Below are 22,075 nucleotides of genomic sequence, written 5' to 3' on the forward strand. Positions count from 1 at the left end.
TTCCACTACTGAAGACATTGTCTCTAATCTAGCTTGGAGTAATAACATGTTCCACTACTGAAGACATTGTCTCTAATCCAGGTTGGAGTAATAACATGTTCCACTACTGAAGACATTGTCTCTAATCCAGGTTGGAGTAATAACATGTTCCACTACTGAATACATTGTCTCTAATCCAGGTTGGAGTAATAACATGTTCCACTACTGAAGACATTGTCTCTAATCTAGCTTGGAGTAATAACATGTTCCACTACTGAAGACATTGTCTCTAATCTAGCTTGGAGTAATAACATGTTCCACTACTGAAGACATTGTCTCTAATCTAGCTTGGAGTAATAACATGTTCCACTACTGAAGACATTGTCTCTAATCTAGCTTGGAGTAATAACATGTTCCACTACTGAAGACATTGTCTCTAATCTACTGGAGTAATAACATGTTCCACTACTGAAGACATTGTCTCTAATATAGTGGAGTAATAACATGTTCCACTACTGAAGACATCATCTCCAATCTAGTGGAGTACTAACATGTTCCACTACTGAAGACATTGTCTCTAATCTAGCTTGGAGTAATAACATGTTCCACTACTGAAGACATTGTCTCTAATCTAGCTTGGAGTAATAACATGTTCTAATACTGAAGACATTGTCTCTAATCTAGCTTGGAGTAATAACATGTTCCACTACTGAAGACATTGTCTCTAATCTAGCTTGGAGTAATAACATGTTCTAATACTGAAGACATTGTCTCTAATCTAGCTTGGAGTAATAACATGTTCCACTACTGAAGACATTGTCTCTAATCTAGCTTGGAGTAATAACATGTTCCACTACTGAAGACATTGTCTCTAATCTAGCTTGGAGTAATAACATGTTCCACTACTGAAGACATTGTCTCCAATCTAGTGCAGTAATAACATGTTCCACTATTGAAGTCATTGTCTCTAATCCAGGTTGGAGTAATAGCATATTCCACGACTGAAGACATTGTCTCTAATCTAGTGGAGTAATAACATGTTCCACTACTGAAGACATTGTCTCTAATCCAGGTTGGAATAATAACATGTTACGCTACTGAATACATTGTCTCTAATCCAGGTTGGAATAATAACATGTTACACTACTGAATACATTGTCTCTAATCCAGGTTGGAGTAATAGCATATTCCACGACTGAAGACATTGTCTCTAATCTAGTGGAGTAATATAGTGTTCCACTACTGAAGACATTGTCTCTAATCTAGTAGATTAATAACATTTTCCACTACTGAAGACATTGTCTCTAATCTAGTAGATTAATAACATTTTCCACTACTGAAGACATTGTCTCTAATCTAGTAGATTAATAACATTTTCCACTACTGAAGGCAATCTACCCTATTTAAAAAGACAGAAACAGATCATTTGGTTCCATTTGACCATATTTATTAGTGAAAACAAAGTGATGTCATTTATATGGTAGACGGTAGACAATGGTAGAGGGTAGGCAATGGTAGAGGGTAGACAATGGTAGAGGGTAGACAATGGTAGAGGGTGTCACCATAGTCAAATCTAACTGGAGGGTATTAAAGGGACAATGGTAGAGGGTGTCACCATAGAGGGCATTATCTGGAGGGCAGGAAGTGTGCCCCCGGTGATGTGTTGTGCAGACCTCACTATGGAGAGCCTTAAGGTTGTGGGCAGAGCAGTTGCCGTACCAGGCGGTGATACAGCCCGACTGGATGCTCTCGATTGTGCATCTGTAGAAGTTTGTGAGTGTATTTGGTGACAAGACAAATTTCTTCAGCCTCCTGAGGCGCTGTTTCAGTTTGTCCATGATGTCCATGATGTGTACGCCAAGGAACTTAAAACTTTCCACCTTCTCCTTCTTCTCCATCTCCACCTTCTCCATTACATCGATGATACTCCATTACCATCGATGTGGATAGGGGGGTGTTCCCTCTGCTGTTTCCTGAAGTCCACAATCATCTCCTTTGTTTTGTTGACGTTGAGTTTGAGGTTATTTTCCTGACACCACACTCCGAGGACCGTCACCTCCTCCCTGTAGGCCGTCTCGTCGTTGTTGGTAATCAAGCCTACCACTGTAGTGTCGTCCGCAAACTTGATGATTGAGTTGGAGGCGTGCATGGCCATGCAGTCATGGGTGAACAGGGAGTACAGGAGAGGGCTGAGAACGCACCCTTGTGGGGCCCAGTGTTGAGGATCAGCGGGGTGGAGATGTTGTTACCTACCCTGACCACCTCAGGAAGTCCAGGACCCAGTTGCACAGGGAAGGAGCTTAATGATGAGTATGGAGGGTACTATGGTACTATGGTCAGTTGAACAAAAGGTGAACAAAAGAACTTGAGTTCCTGTATGTTGTCATGATCACACCACGACTCATTAATCATAAGGCATACACCCCCGTCCTTCTTCTTACCAGAGAGATGCTTGTTTCGGTCGGCGCGATGCGTGAAGAAACATTATTTTCAAGGACCCATTTTTTCCCCACACCTATAGAATCCTTTACCACAGAATCCTTTCATATAAAGTAATATTATACTGAGAAAAGCAGTATTTGTGTGAAGGCGTGGACGATTGTTGGCTAGTGTGTAAGATAATAAATACCTCATTCTGTAAACTATACAAATGAAACAAAATAAGTCTATGTTTTGGCATCTGTCTCCTCCTTGGTTTTTCTTCTTTGAGTGCAGCTATCAGTTGAACTGAATCATCATTATACTCCACAGATGAGAATACGGGTATACTGGATCCACACTGAGAAGAATACTCTCTTCTTACAATATATTGATAGATTGACCCCAGAGGTTAGTCAGTACATTACATTGATAGATTGACCCCAGAGGTTAGTCAGTATATTATATTGATAGATTGACCCCAGAGGTTAGTCAGTACATTATATTGATAGATTGACCCCAGAGGTTAGTCAGTACATTACATTTATAGATTGACCCCAGAGGTTAGTCAGTATATTATATTGATAGATTGACCCCAGAGGTTAGTCAGTACATTACATTGATAGATTGACCCCAGAGGTTAGTCAGTACATTACATTGATAGATTGACCCCAGAGGTTAGTCAGTATATTACATTGATAGATTGACCCCAGAGGTTAGTCAGTACATTACATTTATAGATTGACCCCAGAGGTTAGTCAGTTTATTATATTGATAGATTGACCCCAGAGGTTAGTCAGTACATTACATTGATAGATTGACCCCAGAGGTTAGTCAGTATATTATATTGATAGATTGACCCCAGAGGTTAGTCAGTATATTATATTGATAGATTGACCCCAGAGGTTAGTCAGTTTATTATATTGATAGATTGACCCCAGAGGTTAGTCAGTATATTATATTGATAGATTGACCCCAGAGGTTAGTCAGTATATTATATTGATAGATTGACCCCAGAGGTTAGTCAGTTTATTATATTGATAGATTGACCCCAGAGGTTAGTCAGTATATTATATTGATAGATTGACCCCAGAGGTTAGTCAGTATATTATATTGATAGATTGACCCCAGAGGTTAGTCAGTACATTATATTGATAGATTGACCCCAGAGGTTAGTCAGTACATTACATTGATAGATTGACCCCAGAGGTTAGTCAGTATATTATATTGATAGATTGACCCCAGAGGTTAGTCAGTATATTATATTGATAGATTGACCCCAGAGGTTAGTCAGTACATTACATTGATAGATTGACCCCAGAGGTTAGTCAGTACATTACATTGATAGATTGACCCCAGAGGTTAGTCAGTATATTATATTGATAGATTGACCCCAGAGGTTAGTCAGTACATTACATTGATAGATTGACCCCAGAGGTTAGTCAGTACATTACATTTATAGATTGACCCCAGAGGTTAGTCAGTATATTACATTGATAGATTGACCCCAGAGGTTAGTCAGTACATTACATTGATAGATTGACCCCAGAGGTTAGTCAGTACATTACATTGATAGATTGACCCCAGAGGTTAGTCAGTACATTACATTTATAGATTGACCCCAGAGGTTAGTCAGTATATCATATTGATAGATTGACCCCAGAGGTTAGTCAGTACATTACATTGATAGATTGACCCCAGAGGTTAGTCAGTACATTATATTGATAGATTGACCCCAGAGGTTAGTCAGTATATTATATTGATAGATTGACCCCAGAGGTTAGTCAGTACATTACATTTATAGATTGACCCCAGAGGTTAGTCAGTATATTATATTGATAGATTGACCCCAGAGGTTAGTCAGTACATTACATTTATAGATTGACCCCAGAGGTTAGTCAGTATATTATATTGATAGATTGACCCCAGAGGTTAGTCAGTATATTATATTGATAGATTGACCCCAGAGGTTAGTCAGTACATTACATTGATAGATTGACCCCAGAGGTTAGTCAGTACATTACATTTATAGATTGACCCCAGAGGTTAGTCAGTACATTACATTGATAGATTGACCCCAGAGGTTAGTCAGTACATTACATTGATAGATTGACCCCAGAGGTTAGTCAGTACATTACATTGATAGATTGACCCCAGAGGTTAGTCAGTACATTACATTGATAGATTGACCCCAGAGGTTAGTCAGTATATTACATTGATAGATTGACCCCAGAGGTTAGTCAGTACATTACATTGATAGATTGACCCCAGAGGTTAGTCAGTACATTACATTTATAGATTGACCCCAGAGGTTAGTCAGTATATTATATTGATAGATTGACCCCAGAGGTTAGTCAGTACATTACATTGATAGATTGACCCCAGAGGTTAGTCAGTACATTACATTGATAGATTGACCCCAGAGGTTAGTCAGTACATTACATTGATAGATTGACCCCAGAGGTTAGTCAGTACATTATATTGATAGATTGACCCCAGAGGTTAGTCAGTACATTACATTGATAGATTGACCCCAGAGGTTAGTCAGTATATTATATTGATAGATTGACCCCAGAGGTTAGTCAGTTTATTATATTGATAGATTGACCCCAGAGGTTAGTCAGTACATTATATTGATAGATTGACCCCAGAGGTTAGTCAGTACATTATATTGATAGATTGACCCCAGAGGTTAGTCAGTTTATTATATTGTGGTCATCTACTCTACTGGAGCTTACAGTTAGAAATACTGTAAAAAGTAAATTATACAATACTGAGCTATATGGTATGCTCCAACGTTTTTTATTGTATATTAATATGGAGAACAGCATTTGTCAGCCCTCCATCCAGCCCTCCTTCCAGCCCTCCATCCAGCCCTCCTCCCAGGCCTCCATCCAGCCCTCCATCCAGCCCTCCATCCAGCCCTCCTTCCAGCCCTCCTCCCAGCCCTCCTTCCAGCCCTCCATCCAGCCCTCCATCCAGCCCTCCATCCAGCCCTCCATCCAGCCCTCCTTCCAGCCCTCCATCCAGCCCTCCATCCAGCCCTCCATCCAGCCCATATCTTCAACCACCAACTTACCAACCTGAGACAAGGCCGAGTATAGCCCACAAAGATCTCCGCCACGGCACAACCCAAGGTGTGGCGCCAACCCAGACAGGAAGATCACGTCAGTGACTCAACCCACTCAAGTGACGTCCTAGGGACGGCATGAAAGAAGGCTGTAACGTAATTTTTTTTGAAAAAGTCAAGGGGTCTGAATACAAAAAAAAATATTTTGATTTGTTTAACTCTTTTTTTGGTTACTACATGATTCCATATGTGTTATTTCATAGTTTTGATGTTAATTTAACTCTCTGTTCCCCCCATGTCTTTGTGTGGGATTGTTTGTTGTAGTGCTTGTGCACTTTTGACTGACGCGCGACGGGTTATTTTGTACCCATTTATACTTGTTGTCCTGGATACTGTTGGTTTTGCTGAATAATCTACTCCGGTTATTACCCAGTTCTGCTCCCGACTTCTCTGTCGCCAGTTACGCAACCCGCTACAGAATCCCACACCAAGACATGGGGGGAACAGAGGGTTAAATAAACAACAAGTAAATGAGGGAATTGAAACCAGCTGTGTGGAAAAACAAGACAAAACAAATGGAAAATGAAAAGTGGATCGACGATGGCTCAAAGACGGGCGAAGCCGAGCTCCGAGCGCCTCCTGAACAAGGAGAGAAACCGAATTCGGTGGAAGTCATGAAATTAAGGTCTATTTAATTTGACTTGAAATTGAAATGATCCTTACCTCCTCAGAAACGGCTGTCATCACAACCGGAAGGTCAGCCCGGATGGGCCTTATGTAGGCAATGGCCTGGTTAATGCCACAATCCTCCATAATGTACCTTACAGTGTACCTGGTTGGAGGCAGAGGCAGAAGGGTCAGAGACCGGGCTCTGGACACTGGACGGAGGATTTCAAAAAGAAATAGGACTCAAGGGTGTCCAGAAAAATCCAGGGCCCACCGTCCTCGAACGTGACCCGTTTCTTCCACAGGCAAACATTGCCCAAGAGAGCCTTCTCCGTTGAGGTGGGCAGCTCTAGAGGAGGCAATAACAAAATGAGGCAATAACAAAATGTGTGACTCCAGGTCTCATGCTTCCTCTTCCTCTGCGCTTTGGTCCCTAGAGGATTGAACCGGGTTGCATACGGCTGAAAAAGCTGTGTAAATTCTTGTTGAGTGTTGAGTGGGGTTCGTAAAGGTGTTGGAAAATTGTGAACACTCCCACTCGGGGTAGGTGAGGGATCACTTTGGAGCAGGTGAAGGAGCACTTGGAGCAGGTGAGGGAACACTCGGAGCAGGTGAGGGAACACTCGGAGCAGGTGAGGGAACACCTGGAGCAGGTGGGGGAACACTCAAAGAAGGTGATATGGGAACACTAGGAGCAGGTGAGGGAACACTCAGAGCAGGTGAGAGAACACTTAGTGCAGGTGAGGGAACACTCGGAGCAGGTGAGGGAACACTTAGTGCAGGTGAGGGAACACTCAGAGCAGGTGAGGGAACACTTAGTGCAGGTGAGGGAACACTCGGAGCAGGTGAGGGAACACTTAGTGCAGGTGAGGGAACACTCAGAGCAGGTGAGGGAACACTTAGTGCAGGTGAGGGAACACTCAGAGCAGGTGAGGGAACACTCAGAGCAGGTGAGGGAACACTTAGTGCAGGTGAGGGAACACTCGGAGCAGGTGAGGGAACACTCGGAGCAGGTGAGGGAACACTCGGAGCAGGTGAGGGACACTCAAAGAAGGTGAAGGGTTAAAATGTATTTTGGGGGGTCTTCTAAAGACCCCTACCATTGATCATGTTGTTATTAATTTGTTGAATGTTGAATATTGAGGCCTCTCTGTATCCAGCTCTCGGCCAAAACCTGCAGCCCCGCGTCTGTGAGAATAGGTGAAAAAAGGGACTGAGGGTGATAGTGAGACACAAAGAGTCAGCGTCTGTTTTTCTCTGAAACAAGGGCAGATTTGCAGACCGCTGAGACAGGTTCTCAGAAACCTTGTGTTAAGATTAACTTATTTTAGCTGCACATGCAGGTTTTGACATAGGAGATGATGCCATAAGGTGTCTTTCTTTTGTTCGGGGAAGATCTCAGAAGAGACATAAGTTGTATGTTGATCTTTGACTTCTGACTATGGCTGTATTTTAATTAAAATATCTTAAATATATATGAACATTTTGAGTATTCCTAAGTTGTTAAGTAAATAACGGAGCCAAGAAAAGGTAGAACCAACAAAGGTGATATGAGAACACTCAGAGCAGGTGAGGGAACACTTAGTGCAGGTGAGGGAACACTCAGAGCAGGTGAGGGAACACTCAGAGCAGGTGAGGGAACACTTAGTGCAGGTGAGGGAACACTCGGAGCAGGTGAGGGAACACTTAGAGCAGGTGAGGGAACACTCGGAGCAGGTGATATGAGGACACTCGGAGCAGGTGAGGGAACACTCAGAGCAGGTGAGGGAACACTCGGAGCAGGTGAGGGAACACTCGGAGCAGGTGAGGGAACACTCGGAGCAGGTGAGGGAACACTCGGAGCAGGTGAGGGAACACTCGGAGCAGGTGATATGAGGACACTCGGAGCAGGTGAGGGAACACTCAGAGCAGGTGAGGGAACACTCGGAGCAGGTGAGGGAACACTCAGAGAAGGTGATATGAGAACACGCAGAGAAGGTGATATGAGAACACTCTGAGCAGGTGAGGGAACACTCGGAGCAGGTGAGGGAACACTCGGAGCAGGTGAGGGACACTCAAAGAAGGTGAAGGGTTAAAGTTGATTTTGGGGGGTCTTCTAAAGACCCCTACCATTGATCATGTTGTTATTAATTTGTTTACGTGCCATTGTACTTATGCTCACTGTATAGCTGAATATTGAGGCCTCTCTGTATCCAGCTCTCTGCCAAAACCTGTAGCCCCGCGTCTGTGAGAATAGGTGAAAAAAGGGACTGAGGGTGATAGTGAGACACAAAGAGTCAGCGTCTGTTTTTCTCTGAAACAAGGGCAGATTTGCAGACCGCTGAGACAGGTTCTCAGAAACCTTGTGTTAAGATTAACTTATTTTAGCTGCACATGCAGGTTTTGACATAGGAGATGATGCCATAAGGTGTCTTTCTTTTGTTCGGGGAAGATCTCAGAAGAGACATAAGTTGTATGTTGATCTTTGACTTCTGACTACGGCTGTATTTTAATTAAAATATCTTAAATATATATGAACATTTTGAGTATTCCTAAGTTGTTAAGTAAATAACGGAGCCAAGAAAAGGTGGAACCAACAAAGGTGATATGAGAACACTCAGAGCAGGTGAGGGAACACTCAGGGCAGGTGAGGGAACACTCAGAACAGGTGATATGAGAACACTCAGAGAAGGTGATATGAGAACACTCGGAGCAGGTGAGGGACACTCAGAGCAGGTGATATGAGAACACGCAGAGCAGGTAATATGAGAACATGCAGAGCAGGTGATATGAGAACATGCAGAGCAGGTGATATGAGAACATGCAGAGCAGGTGATATGAGAACATGCAGAGCAGGTGATATGAGAACACGCAGAGCAGGTGATATGAGAACACGCAGAGCAGGTGATATGAGAACACACAGAGCAGGTGATATGAGAACATGCAGAGCAGGTGATATGAGAACATGCAGAACAGGTGATATGAGAACACACAGAGCAGGTGATATGAGAACATGCAGAACAGGTGATATGAGAACATACAGAGCAGGTGATATGAGAACACTCAGAGAAGGTGAAGTGTTAAAGTTGATTTTCGAGGTCTTATATCAAATCAAATCAGATCAAATTTTATTTGTCACATACACATGGTTAGCAGATGTTAATGCGAGTGTAGCGAAATGCTTGTGCTTCTAGTTCCGACAATGCAGTAATAACTAACGAGTAATCTAACTAACAATTTCACAACAACTACCGTATACACACAAGTGTAAAGGGATAAAGAATTTGTACATAAAGATATATGAATGAGTGATGGTACAGAACGGCATAGGCAACATGCAGTAGATGGTATCGAGGACAGTATATACATATGAGATGAGTAATGTAGGGTATGTAAACAAAGTGGCATAGTTTAAAGTGGCTAGTGATACATGTATTACATAAAGATGCAGTAGATGATATAGAGTACAGTATATACGTATACATATGAGATAAATTATATAGGGTATGTAAACATTATATTAAGTAGCATTGTTTAAAGTGGCTAGTGATATATTTTACATCAATTCCCATTATTAAAGTGGCTGGAGTTGAGTCAGTGTGTTGGCAGCAGCCACTCAATGTTAGTGGTGGCTGTTTAACAGTCTGATGGCCTTGAGATAGAAGCTGTTTTTCAGTCTCTCGGTCCCAGCTTTGATGCACCTGTACTGACCTCGCCTTCTGGATGATAGCGGGGTGAACAGGCAGTGGCTCGGGTGGTTGTTGTCCTTGATGATCTTTATGGCCTTCCTGTGACATCGGGTGGTGTAGGTGTCCTGGAGGGCAGGTAGTTTGCCCCCGGTGATGCGTTGTGCAGACCTCACTACCCTCTGGAGAGCCTTACGGTTGTGGGCGGAGCAGTTGCCGTACCAGGCGGTGATACAGCCCGACAGGATGCTCTCGATTGTGCATCTGTAGAAGTTTGCGAGTGTTTTTGGTGACAAGCCAAATTTCTTCAGCCTCCTGAGGTTGAAGAGGCGCTGCCGCGCCTTCTTCACAATGCTGTCTGTGTGGGTGGACAAATTCAGTTTGTCTGTGATGTGTACGCCGAGGAACTTAAAACTTACTACCCTCTCCACTACTGTCCCATCGATGTGGATAGGGGGGGTGCTCCCTCTGCTGTTTCCAAGTCCACAATCATCTCCTTAGTTTAGACGTTGAGTGTGAGGTTATTTTCCTGACACCACACTCCGAGGGCCCTCACCTCCTCCTTGTAGGCCGTCTCGTCGTTGTTGGTAATCAAGCATACCACTGTAGTGTCGTCCGCAAACTTTATGATTGAGTTGGAGGCGTGCGTGGCCACGCAGTCGTGGGTGAACAGGGAGTACAGGAGAGGGCTCAGAACGCACCCTTGTGGGGCCCCAGTGTTGAGGATCAGCAGGGTGGAGATGTTGTTACCTACCCTCACCACCTGGGGGCGGCCCGTCAGGAAGTCCAGTACCCAGTTGCACAGGGCGGGGTCGAGACCCAGGGTCTCGAGCTTGATGACGTGTTTGGAGGGTACTATGGTGTTAAATGCTGAGCTGTAGTCGATGAACAGCATTCTCACATAGGTATTCCTCTTGTCCAGATGGGTTAGGGCAGTGTGCAGTGTGGTTGAGATTGCATCGTCTGTGGACCTATTTGGGCGGTAAGCAAATTGGAGTGGGTCTAGGGTGTCAGGTAGGGTGGAGGTGATATGGTCCTTGACTAGTCTCTCAAAGCACTTCATGATTACGGAAGTGACTGCTACGGGGCGGTAGTCCTTTAGCTCAGTTACCTTAGCTTTCTTGGGAACAGGAACAATGTTGGCCCTCTTGAAGCATGTGGGAACAGCAGACTGGGATAAGGATTGATTGAATATGTCCGTAAACACACCAGCCAGCTGGTCTGTGCATACTCTGAGGGCGCGGCTTGGGATGCCGTCTGGACCTGCAGCCTTGCGAGGGTTAACACGTTTAAACGTTTTACTCACGTCGGCTGCAGTGAAGGAGAGTCCGCATGTTTTGGTTGCTGGCCATGTCATTGGCACTGTATTGTCCTCGAAGCGAGCAAAAAAGTTATTTAGTCTGCCTGGGAGCAAGACATCCTGGTCCGTGACGGGGCTGGTTTTCTTTTTGTAATCGGTGATTGACTGTAGACCCTGCCACATACCTCTTGTGTCTGAGCTGTTAAATTGCGACTCTACTTTGTCTCTATACTGAAGCTTAGCTTGTTTGATTGCCTTGCTGAGGGAATAGTTACACTGTTTGTATTCGGTCATGTTTCCGGTTACCTTGCCATGATTAAAAGCAGTGGTTTGCGCTTTCAGTTTCACGCGAATGCTGCCATCAATCCACGGTTTCTGGTTTGGGAATGTTTTAATCATTGCTATGTGAACAGAAGGACTTGAGTTCCTGTATGTTGTTGTTAACCATAAGGCCTACGCTCCGCCCCTCTTCTTACCAGAAATATGTTTGTTTCTGTCGGCGCGATGCATGGAGAAACCAGCTGGTCATGCCCAAAACACAGGGTGGAAAACACTGGCCAACCCAAAACACTGAACAACCCAAAACACTGACCAACCCAAAACACTGACCAACCCAAAACACTGACCAACCCAAAACACTGACCAACCCAAAACACAGGGTAACACAGTCCGGAGCACAAAACACCTCCAACTCAAAACAAAATAATCCCGCACAAACAAGAATGAGCCTCACAAGCTTAAATAGACGAGCAAATGAAGAATACACAAATTGGAACAGGTGCAACCAATAAGACTAAACTAACAGAAAAGGAAAACGAGATCTGCGGCGGCTAGTAGGCCGGAAACAACGACCGCCGAGCATCGCCCGATCAGGCAGTATCCATCTCCATCTCTTCAATCCCCTCAGACTCTATTAAACATATAACGGATGATTTAGAATGAAGCAACAACATTCACAATAAACTGACCAGTAATTCTAGGAAACATGAGAATCATAAAGACTGTGATTGCTTTGGTTCTCTGATGACGTCCTGTCATCAGCTCCCCCTGAGGACAAGAACAGATAGTCAGTCAGAGCATACAAGTTGGTGAGCGAACCTTAAAGACATGACATTCTCTCAGAGGACCTGAGGACCTACCCTGGGGGTCAGACATGTTCTAAAAAGGTCAAACTCTCCTGAAAACTGAATCGAGTTATATACTGTAGAACAAGAGGACATTACTAGTCAGGTTAGATGTAGAGGACATTACTAGTCAGGTTAGATGTAGAGTTATATACTGTAGAACTAGAGGACATTACTAGTCAGGTTAGATGTAGAGTTATATACTGTAGAACAAGAGGACATTACTAGTCAGGTTAGATGTAGAGGACATTACTAGTCAGGTTAGATGTAGAGGACATTCCTAGTCAGGTTAGATGTAGAGTTATATACTGTAGAACTAGAGGACATTACTAGTCAGGTTAGATGTAGAGGACATTACTAGTCAGGTTAGATGTAGAGGACATTACTAGTCAGGTTAGATGTAGAGTTATATACTGTAGAACTAGAGGACATTACTAGTCAGGTTAGATGTAGAGGACATTACTAGTCAGGTTAGATGTAGAGGACATTACTAGTCAGGTTAGATGTAGAGTTATATACTGTAGAACAAGAGGACATTACTAGTCAGGTTAGATGTAGAGGACATTACTAGTCAGGTTAGATGTAGAGGACATTACTAGTCAGGTTAGATGTAGAGGACATTACTAGTCAGGTTAGATGTAGAGGACATTACTAGTCAGGTTAGATGTAGAGGACATTACTAGTCAGGTTAGATGTAGAGGACATTACTAGTCAGGTTAGATGTAGAGGACATTACTAGTCAGGATAGATGTAGAGGACATTACTAGTCAGGTTAGATGTAGAGGACATTACTAGTCAGGTTAGATGTAGAGGACATTACTAGTCAGGTTAGATGTAGAGTTATATACTGTAGATCTAGAGGACATTACTAGTCAGGTTAGATGTAGAGGACATTACTAGTCAGGTTAGAAGTAGAGGACATTACTAGTCAGGTTAGATGTAGAGGACATTACTAGTCAGGTTAGATGTAGAGGACATTACTAGTCAGGTTAGATGTAGAGGACATTACTAGTCAGGTTAGATGTAGAGGACATTACTAGTCAGGTTAGATGTAGAGTTATATACTGTAGATCTAGAGGACATTACTAGTCAGGTTAGATGTAGAGGACATTACTAGTCAGGTTAGATGTAGAGTTATATACTGTAGATCTAGAGGACATTACTAGTCAGGTTAGATGTAGAGTTATATACTGTAGATCTAGAGGACATTACTAGTCAGGTTAGTTAGAAAAGAGATGACTACTTATGCTTTACTTCCCTTTTCACTTTTCACAGAAACACTCTACCCAGTACAGCCAGTAGAGGACTGGTCACCCCTCAGAGCTGGGTTCCTCTGGTCTACCCAGTACAGCCAGTAGAGGACTGGTCACCTCTCAGACCCTGGATCCTCTCTACCCAGTACAGCCAGTAGAGGACTGGTCACCCCTCAGAGCCTGGTTCCTCTCTACCCAGTACAGCCAGTAGAGGACTGGTCACCTCTCAGACCCTGGATCCTCTGGTCTACCCAGTACAGCCAGTATAGGACTGGTCACCCCTCAGAGCCTGGTTCCTCTGGTCTATCCAGTACAGCCAGTAGAGGACTGGTCACCCCTCAGAGCCTGGTTCCTCTCTACCCAGTACAGTCAGTAGAGGACTGGTCACCCCTCAGACCCTGGATCCTCTGGTCTACCCAGTACAGCCAGTATAGAACTGGTCACCCCTCAGAGCCTGGTTCCTCTGGTCTATCCAGTACAGCCAGTAGAGGACTGGTCACCCCTCAGAGCCTGGTTCCTCTGGTCTATCCAGTACAGCCAGTAGAGGACTGGTCACCCCTCAGAGCCTGGTTCCTCTCTACCCAGTACAGCCAGTAGAGGACTGGTCACCCCTCAGAGCCTGGTTCCTCTCTATCCAATACAGCCAGTATAGGACTGGTCACCCCTCAGAGCCTGGTTCCTCTGGTCTACCCAGTACAGCCAGTAGAGGACTGGTCACCCCTCAGAGCCTGGTTCCTCTGGTCTACCCAGTACAGCCAGTAGAGGACTGGTCACCACTCAGAGCCTGGTTCCTCTGGTCTACCCAACACAGCCAGTAGAGGACTGGTCACCCCTCAGAGCCTGGTTTCTCTCTACCCATTACAGCCAGTAGAGGACTGGTTACCCCTCAGAGCCTGGTTCCTCTCTACCCAGTACAGCCAGTAGAGGACTGGTCACCCCTCAGAGCCTGGTTCCTCTCTACCCAGTACAGCCAGTAGAGGACTGGTCACCCCTCAGAGCCTGGTTCCTCTGGTCTACCCAGTACAGCCAGTAGAGGACTGGTCACCCCTCATAGCCTGGTTCCTCTCTACCCAGTACAGCCAGTAGAGGACTGGTCACCCCCCAGAGCCTGGTTCCTCTCTACCCAGTACAGCCAGTAGAGGACTGGTCACCCCTCAGAGCCTGGTTCCTCTCTACCCAGTACAGCCAGTAGAGGACTGGTCACCCCTCAGAGCCTGGTTCCTCTCTACCCAGTACAGCCAGTAGAGGACTGGTCACCCCTCAGAGCCTGGTTCCTCTCTACCCAGTACAGTCAGTAGAGGACTGGTCACCCCTCAGACCCTGGATCCTCTGGTCTACCCAGTACAGCCAGTATAGAACTGGTCACCCCTCAGAGCCTGGTTCCTCTGGTCTATCCAGTACAGCCAGTAGAGGACTGGTCACCCCTCAGAGCCTGGTTCCTCTGGTCTATCCAGTACAGCCAGTAGAGGACTGGTCACCCCTCAGAGCCTGGTTCCTCTCTACCCAGTACAGCCAGTAGAGGACTGGTCACCCCTCAGAGCCTGGTTCCTCTCTATCCAATACAGCCAGTATAGGACTGGTCACCCCTCAGAGCCTGGTTCCTCTGGTCTACCCAGTACAGCCAGTAGAGGACTGGTCACCCCTCAGAGCCTGGTTCCTCTGGTCTACCCAGTACAGCCAGTAGAGGACTGGTCACCACTCAGAGCCTGGTTCCTCTGGTCTACCCAACACAGCCAGTAGAGGACTGGTCACCCCTCAGAGCCTGGTTCCTCTCTACCCATTACAGCCAGTAGAGGACTGGTTACCCCTCAGAGCCTGGTTCCTCTCTACCCAGTACAGCCAGTAGAGGACTGGTCACCCCTCAGAGCCTGGTTCCTCTCTACCCAGTACAGCCAGTAGAGGACTGGTCACCCCTCAGAGCCTGGTTCCTCTGGTCTACCCAGTACAGCCAGTAGAGGACTGGTCACCCCTCATAGCCTGGTTCCTCTCTACCCAGTACAGCCAGTAGAGGACTGGTCACCCCCCAGAGCCTGGTTCCTCTCTACCCAGTACAGCCAGTAGAGGACTGGTCACCCCTCAGAGCCTGGTTCCTCTCTACCCAGTACAGCCAGTAGAGGACTGGTCACCCCTCAGAGCCTGGTTCCTCTGGTCTACCCAGTACAACCAGTAGAGGACTGGTCACCCCTCAGAGCCTGGTTCCTCTGGTCTACCCAGTACAACCAGTAGAGGACTGGTCACCCCTCAGTATTATAGTAATAAACCATGAGGTCTGTGATTAACAGTTGACCCATCAGTATTATAGTAATAAACCATGAGGTCTGTGATTAACAGTTGACCCATCAGTATTATAGTAATAAACCATGAGGTCTGTGATTAACAGTTGACCCATCAGTATTATAGTAATAAACCATGAGGTCTGTGATTAACAGTTGACTCATCAGTATTATAGTAATAAACCATGAGGTCTGTGATTAACAGTTGACTCATCAGTATTATAGTAATAAACCATGAGGTCTGTGATTAACAGTTGACCCATCAGTATTATAGTAATAAACCATGAGGTCTGTGATTAACAGTTGACCAATCAGTATTATAGTAATAAACCATGAGGTCTGTGATTAACAGTTGACCCATCAGTATTATAGTGATAAACCACGAGGTCTGTGATTAACAGTTGACTCATCAGTATTATAGTAATAAACCATGAGGTCTGTGATTAACAGTTGACCCATCAGTATTATAGTAATAAACCATGAGGTCTGTGATTAACAGTTGACTCATCAGTATTATAGTAATAAACCATGAGGTCTGTGATTAACAGTTGACCCATCAGTATTATAGTAATAAACCATGAGGTCTGTGATTAACAGTTGACCCATCAGTATTATAGTAATAAACCACGAGGTCTGTGATTAACAGTTGACCCATTAGTATTATAGTAATAAACCACGAGGTCTGTGATTAACAGTTGACTCATCAGTATTTTAGTAATAATCATAATCTCTATATGTGAAACTCTAACAAGTCAACAGCCACTTACCTTGTTTTTCTTGTAGTTTTCTAATCTTCTTCCCTGTAGACAAAATAAAACAAATGTATAAAAGCATTACAAAAATAATCATTAAAAAGCTTAAACACAAAGTCTTTTAAAACAAAGGAATATACAGTATAACCATTAAAACCATGAGGTCTGTGAGAAACAGTTGACCCATCAGTGTTATAGAAGGTAACCTGGTATAAATGAATAGAGTCTAATGGACAGTATATGGGTCATTCCTAGTTATATCCTGATCTAATACAGGACTGGTCTGAAGGTAACCTGGTATAAATTAATAGAGTCTAATGGACAGTATATGGGTCATTCCTAGTTATATCCTGATCTAATACAGGACTGGTCTGAAGGTAACCTGGTATAAATGAATAGAGTCTAATGGACAGTATATGGGTCATTCCTAGTTATATCCTGATCTAATACAGGACTGGTCTGAAGGTAACCTGGTATAAATGAATAGAGTCTAATGGACAGTATATGGGTCATTCCTAGTTATATCCTGATCTAATACAGGACTGGTCTGAAGGTAACCTGGTATAAATGAATAGAGTCTAATGGACAGTATATGGGTCATTCCTAGTTATATCCTGATCTAATACAGGACTGGTCTGAAGGTAACCTGGTATAAATTAATAGAGTCTAATGGACAGTATATGGGTCATTCCTAGTTATATCCTGATCTAATACAGGACTGGTCTGAAGGTAACCTGGTATAAATGAATAGAGTCTAATGGACAGTATATGGGTCATTCCTAGTTATATCCTGATCTAATACAGGACTGGTCTGAAGGTAACCTGGTATAAATGAATAGAGTCTAATGGACAGTATATGGGTCATTCCTAGTTATATCCTGATCTAATACAGGACTGGTCTGAAGGTAACCTGGTATAAATGAATAGAGTCTAATGGACAGTATATGGGTCATTCCTAGTTATATCCTGATCTAATACAGGACTGGTCTGAAGGTAACCTGGTATAAATTAATAGAGTCTAATGGACAGTATATGGGTCATTCCTAGTTATATCCTGATCTAATACAGGACTGGTCTGAAGGTAACCTGGTATAAATGAATAGAGTCTAATGGACAGTATATGGGTCATTCCTAGTTATATCCTGATCTAATACAGGACTGGTCTGAAGGTAACCTGGTATAAATTAATAGAGTCTAATGGACAGTATATGGGTCATTCCTAGTTATATCCTGATCTAATACAGGACTGGTCTGAAGGTAACCTGGTATAAATGAATAGAGTCTTAGTCCTGATCTTTCTAATTCAGTGCATTCATAAAGTTACTTTTTCCCCCAAAAATTACATTACATAAAATTGATTAAATTATTATTTCTCAATCTACACACACTACCCCATAATGACATCACAATTGTAACGTCGGAGAGTGATGGGTGTGGAGTCAGGCGCAGAGAGCAGAAGTTCACGGGAAAAAACGCTTTAATGTCCACAGATAGCAGGAACAGGTACAAAAATGGGTGAAGCCAAAACACAGGCTGAAACCCAAAAACCCAAAACAGACAATACACCACCTTCGTACAAAATACAATAAGCCCGCACAAACACAAGCGGGCTAAACAAACGTAAATAATACCCAAAACCCCAACAAGGAACAGGTGAAAACAATTAGACAGAAACAAACGAAAATGAAAAAGGGATACCGGCGAAGACAACTGATTAGGAATAGGTGATATTCGTGACAACAATACCCCATAATGACATCACAATACCCCATAATGACATCACAATAACCCATAATGACATCACAATACCCCATAAGGACATCACAATACCCCACAATGACAAAGCAAAAACAGGTTTTCAGAAATTTTTACAAATTAATCAAATAAATGTAAACTGAAAGTTCACTTGTTTAATGTTGAGACATCAATGACCAGTCTGAGATCAAGGACCAGTCAGACATCAATGACCAGTCAGAGATCAATGACCAGTCAGAGATCAAGGACCAGTCAGACATCAATGACCAGTCAGAGATCAATGACCAGTCAGAGATCAAAGACCAGTCAGACATCAAGGTTAAACTCACCTGTATGTTTTCTCCACATGTAGACACCAGCTGAAGCTGTGAGAACTACAACAGCTGCAAGAACTATAACAGCTGCAGCTATTAGTAGACCAACCTTCCACCAGTAGGGTAATATAGGAAACACGTCATCTGAAACAGAGAAGCCATGTCAAACCATTACAACAACACCTACACATGTACTGTACAAGAAGTAAAGCATCATTTATAAATACTACTGAACAGACCAATAAGGTCACACCCTAGGAAACCGTCCTCCACCAACTAGTCTAACTAACTAGAGGTCTCAGGTATTTGGGTTAACCAATGAAGACCTCACCTGGGACATGAATCTCTGTCTCCTTCAGGTGATTGATCTCCGTCTGGTGAACTCTACAGGTGAACCTGTTGGTGTCAGTCTGGTCCACGGTGACATGTCGTCTCAGAGCGTAGAGGCCTTCTGAGTCCCTGAGTCTCTCTGGAGGTCCATCAGCAGGGAGGATGGTTCCAGAACTGTCCAGCCACTCCATCTCAGGTTCAGGAAACCAGCCTCCAGACTCACACTTCAGGACCACCCCCCAGTATTTAGTTCCAACAATAGAGATCACTGGCTGAGATACAGCACCTACAGATACAAGATAAAACAGATATCACTGGCTGAGATACAGTACCTACACAGATACAAGATAAAACAGAGATCACTGGCTGAGATACAGCACCTACACAGATACAAGATAAAACAGAGATCACTGGCTGAGATACAGCACCTACACAGATACAAGATAAAACAGAGATCACTGGCTGAGATACAGATACAGATACAAGATAAAACAGAGATCACTGGCTGAGATACAGTACCTACACAGATACAAGATAAAACAGAGATCACTGGCTGAGATACAGCACCTACACAGATACAAGATAAAACAGAGATCACTGGCTGAGATACAGCACCTACACAGATACAAGATACAACAGAGTATTGACAGAAAGATGGTCAGAAGTCATGAACAGAACCCTGCAACACTGCAGTATTAACAGAACCCTGCAGCACTCCAGTATTAACAGAACCCTGCAGCACTCCAGCATTACCATGTCATCAACCTGAATACATTGTGATGTAACACTGAGATAATCATTAAACCATAACAGCTTTACTTGACAGACATCAATAATTCACTGTGTCAAAAGCCTTGGACAAATCAATTAGCAAAACAGCACAATGCTGTTGACTATACATTACATTCTCTACAGTATGTATTACTATCAGTACATAGTAACTACTGTGAGTCAACAGCAGGTAGTAGGGATATTGGGACACAGACAGTGAGTCAACAGTAGGTAGTAGGAATATTGGGACACAGACAGTGAGTCAACAGTAGGTAGTAGGAATATTGGGACACAGACAGTGAGTCAACGGTAGGTAGTAGGAATATTGGGACACAGACAGTGAGTCAACAGTAGGTAGTAGGAATATTGGGACACAGACAGTGAGTCAACAGTAGGTAGTAGGAATATTTGGACACACAGCCAGTGAGTCAACAGTAGGTAGTAGGAATATTGGGACAATACAGTAGGTAGTAGGAATATTGGGACACAGAGAGTGAGTCCACAGTAGGTAGTAGGAATATTGGGACACAGACAGTGAGTCAACAGTAGGTCGTAGGAATATTTGGACACAGCCAGTGAGTCAACAGTAGGTAGTAGGAATATTGGGACACAGACAGTGTGAAAGACCAGCAGAATACATGATCTCTAACAGAGGAAGGAATGATAAGGGAGGAAGACCAGCTGAATACATGATAAGGGAGGAAGACCAGCTGAATACATGATCTATAACAGAGGAAGGAATGATGAGGGAGGAAGACCAGCTGAATACATGATGAGGGAGGAAGACCAGCTGAATACATGATGAGGGAGGAAGACCAGCTGAATACATGATCTATAACAGAGGAAGGACTGATGAGGGAGGAAGACCAGCTGAATACATGACAAGGGAGGAAGACCAGCTGAATACATGATCTATAACAGAGGAAGGAATGATGAGGGAGGAAGACCAGCTGAATACATGATAAGGGAGGAAGACCAGCTGAATACATGATGAGGGAGGAAGACCAGCTGAATACATGACCTCTAACAGAGGAAGGAATGATGAGGGAGGAAGACGAGCTGAATATATGATGAGGGAGGAAGACTAGCTGAATACATGATGAGGGAGGAAGACCAGCCTAATACATGATCTATAACAGAGGAAGGAATGATGAGGGAGGAAGACCAGCTGAATACATGATCTATAACAGAGGAAGGAATGATGAGGGAGGAAGACCAGCTGAATACATGATGAGGGAGGAAGACCAGCTGAATACATGATCTATAAAAGAGGAAGGAATGATGTGGGAGGAAGACCAGCTGAATACATGATGAGGGAGGAAGACCAGCTGAATACATGATCTACAACAGAGGAAGGAATGATGAGGGAGGAAGACCAGCTGAATACATGATCTATAACAGAGGAAGGAATGATGAGGGAGGAAGACATGTTGATTTTTTAGCAGCCAATCATTTAGCCAGATTTACCAATACAACCTCTGATCACATCTCCAGTATTCATGACTCACCAACAAAGAGTTGAACAGTGGTGTTCTTCACCTGGCTGGTCAGTGTTGGAATGAAGCACCTGTAGCTTCCAGCATCAGAGAGAGTAACTCTGGTCAGCTTTAAGGAGACGTTGCTGTTCTTCAGTTCTTCATGAAACATTGATGTCCTTCCCCTGTAGGATGTAAACTGCTCCTCATTCGAGTCTCGACCTTGACGGTAAAGATGGACATTTCTTGTTTTCAGGTACAATCCTGTCCACTCCACTGCCATGTCCTCAGCACTGACATTGGGTTTCAGGGAACATGGCAGAATGACGTCATCACCAGCTAAGGCAACGACTCGGTCAGCCGGTCCAACAACCTGAACCTCAGACGACCCTGGAGAAAAACAAAGGACACACAGTTAAAGACACCTGGTAACTTCCTGTTTCTGATTCTGGCCCACATGACACCATTCATACCTATGTGAAGACTCAATAGCATTGTTGCCAAATGAAGGCGGCTAAGGTGGTGTCTCATGTGGGACATTTTTGTAGACAGTTTTAGCTACTCCAGGAGGTGACGTTGCTAGCTCAATGCTGCTCCCTCTCATTAAGTAACTCAAGTTGTAGGCCAACTATACACTGAGCATACAAAACATTATGAACACCTGAGCTGTGTTTGAATACCCATACTAACATGCTGTATACTACATACTTATTGAGTATATACTACATACTATTAGTTCATTTTAGTATACTGTAACTACATACTTATTGAGTATATACTACATACTATTAGTTCATTTTAGTATACTGTAACTGAACAGGATCAGATACACAGATACAAGATAAAACAGATCACTGGCTGAGATACAGCACCTACACAGATACAAGATAAAACAGAGATCACTGGCTGAGATACAGCACCTACACAGAT

At 43.7% G+C, this 22,075-nt stretch overlaps 1 protein-coding gene across 2 annotated transcripts in view; it reads right to left on the bottom strand.

Annotated features, from left to right (window-relative positions):
- Positions 1 to 9,218: 9,218 nt before the first annotated feature.
- Positions 9,219 to 22,075, bottom strand: part of LOC110514165 (butyrophilin subfamily 3 member A2) — a 36,095-nt gene continuing 23,238 nt past the window's right edge. For both annotated transcript variants that reach the window (XM_090183264.1, XM_090183265.1), the window contains 5 exons: positions 21,179 to 21,535; positions 18,901 to 19,185; positions 18,585 to 18,713; positions 16,516 to 16,548; positions 9,219 to 12,008 (listed from right to left, as the gene is read on the bottom strand). In XM_090183264.1, coding sequence (XP_090039390.1) covers positions 11,968 to 12,008; positions 16,516 to 16,548; positions 18,585 to 18,713; positions 18,901 to 19,185; positions 21,179 to 21,535 — 845 coding nt within the window. In that variant the 3' untranslated portion in view covers positions 9,219 to 11,967. The remainder of the gene's footprint in view (positions 12,009 to 16,515; positions 16,549 to 18,584; positions 18,714 to 18,900; positions 19,186 to 21,178; positions 21,536 to 22,075) is intronic.

The sequence above is a fragment of the Oncorhynchus mykiss genome, chromosome 9, assembly GCF_057628025.1.
Source record: "Oncorhynchus mykiss isolate SJ-2025 chromosome 9, ASM5762802v1, whole genome shotgun sequence".
Taxonomy (NCBI): domain Eukaryota; kingdom Metazoa; phylum Chordata; class Actinopteri; order Salmoniformes; family Salmonidae; genus Oncorhynchus; species Oncorhynchus mykiss.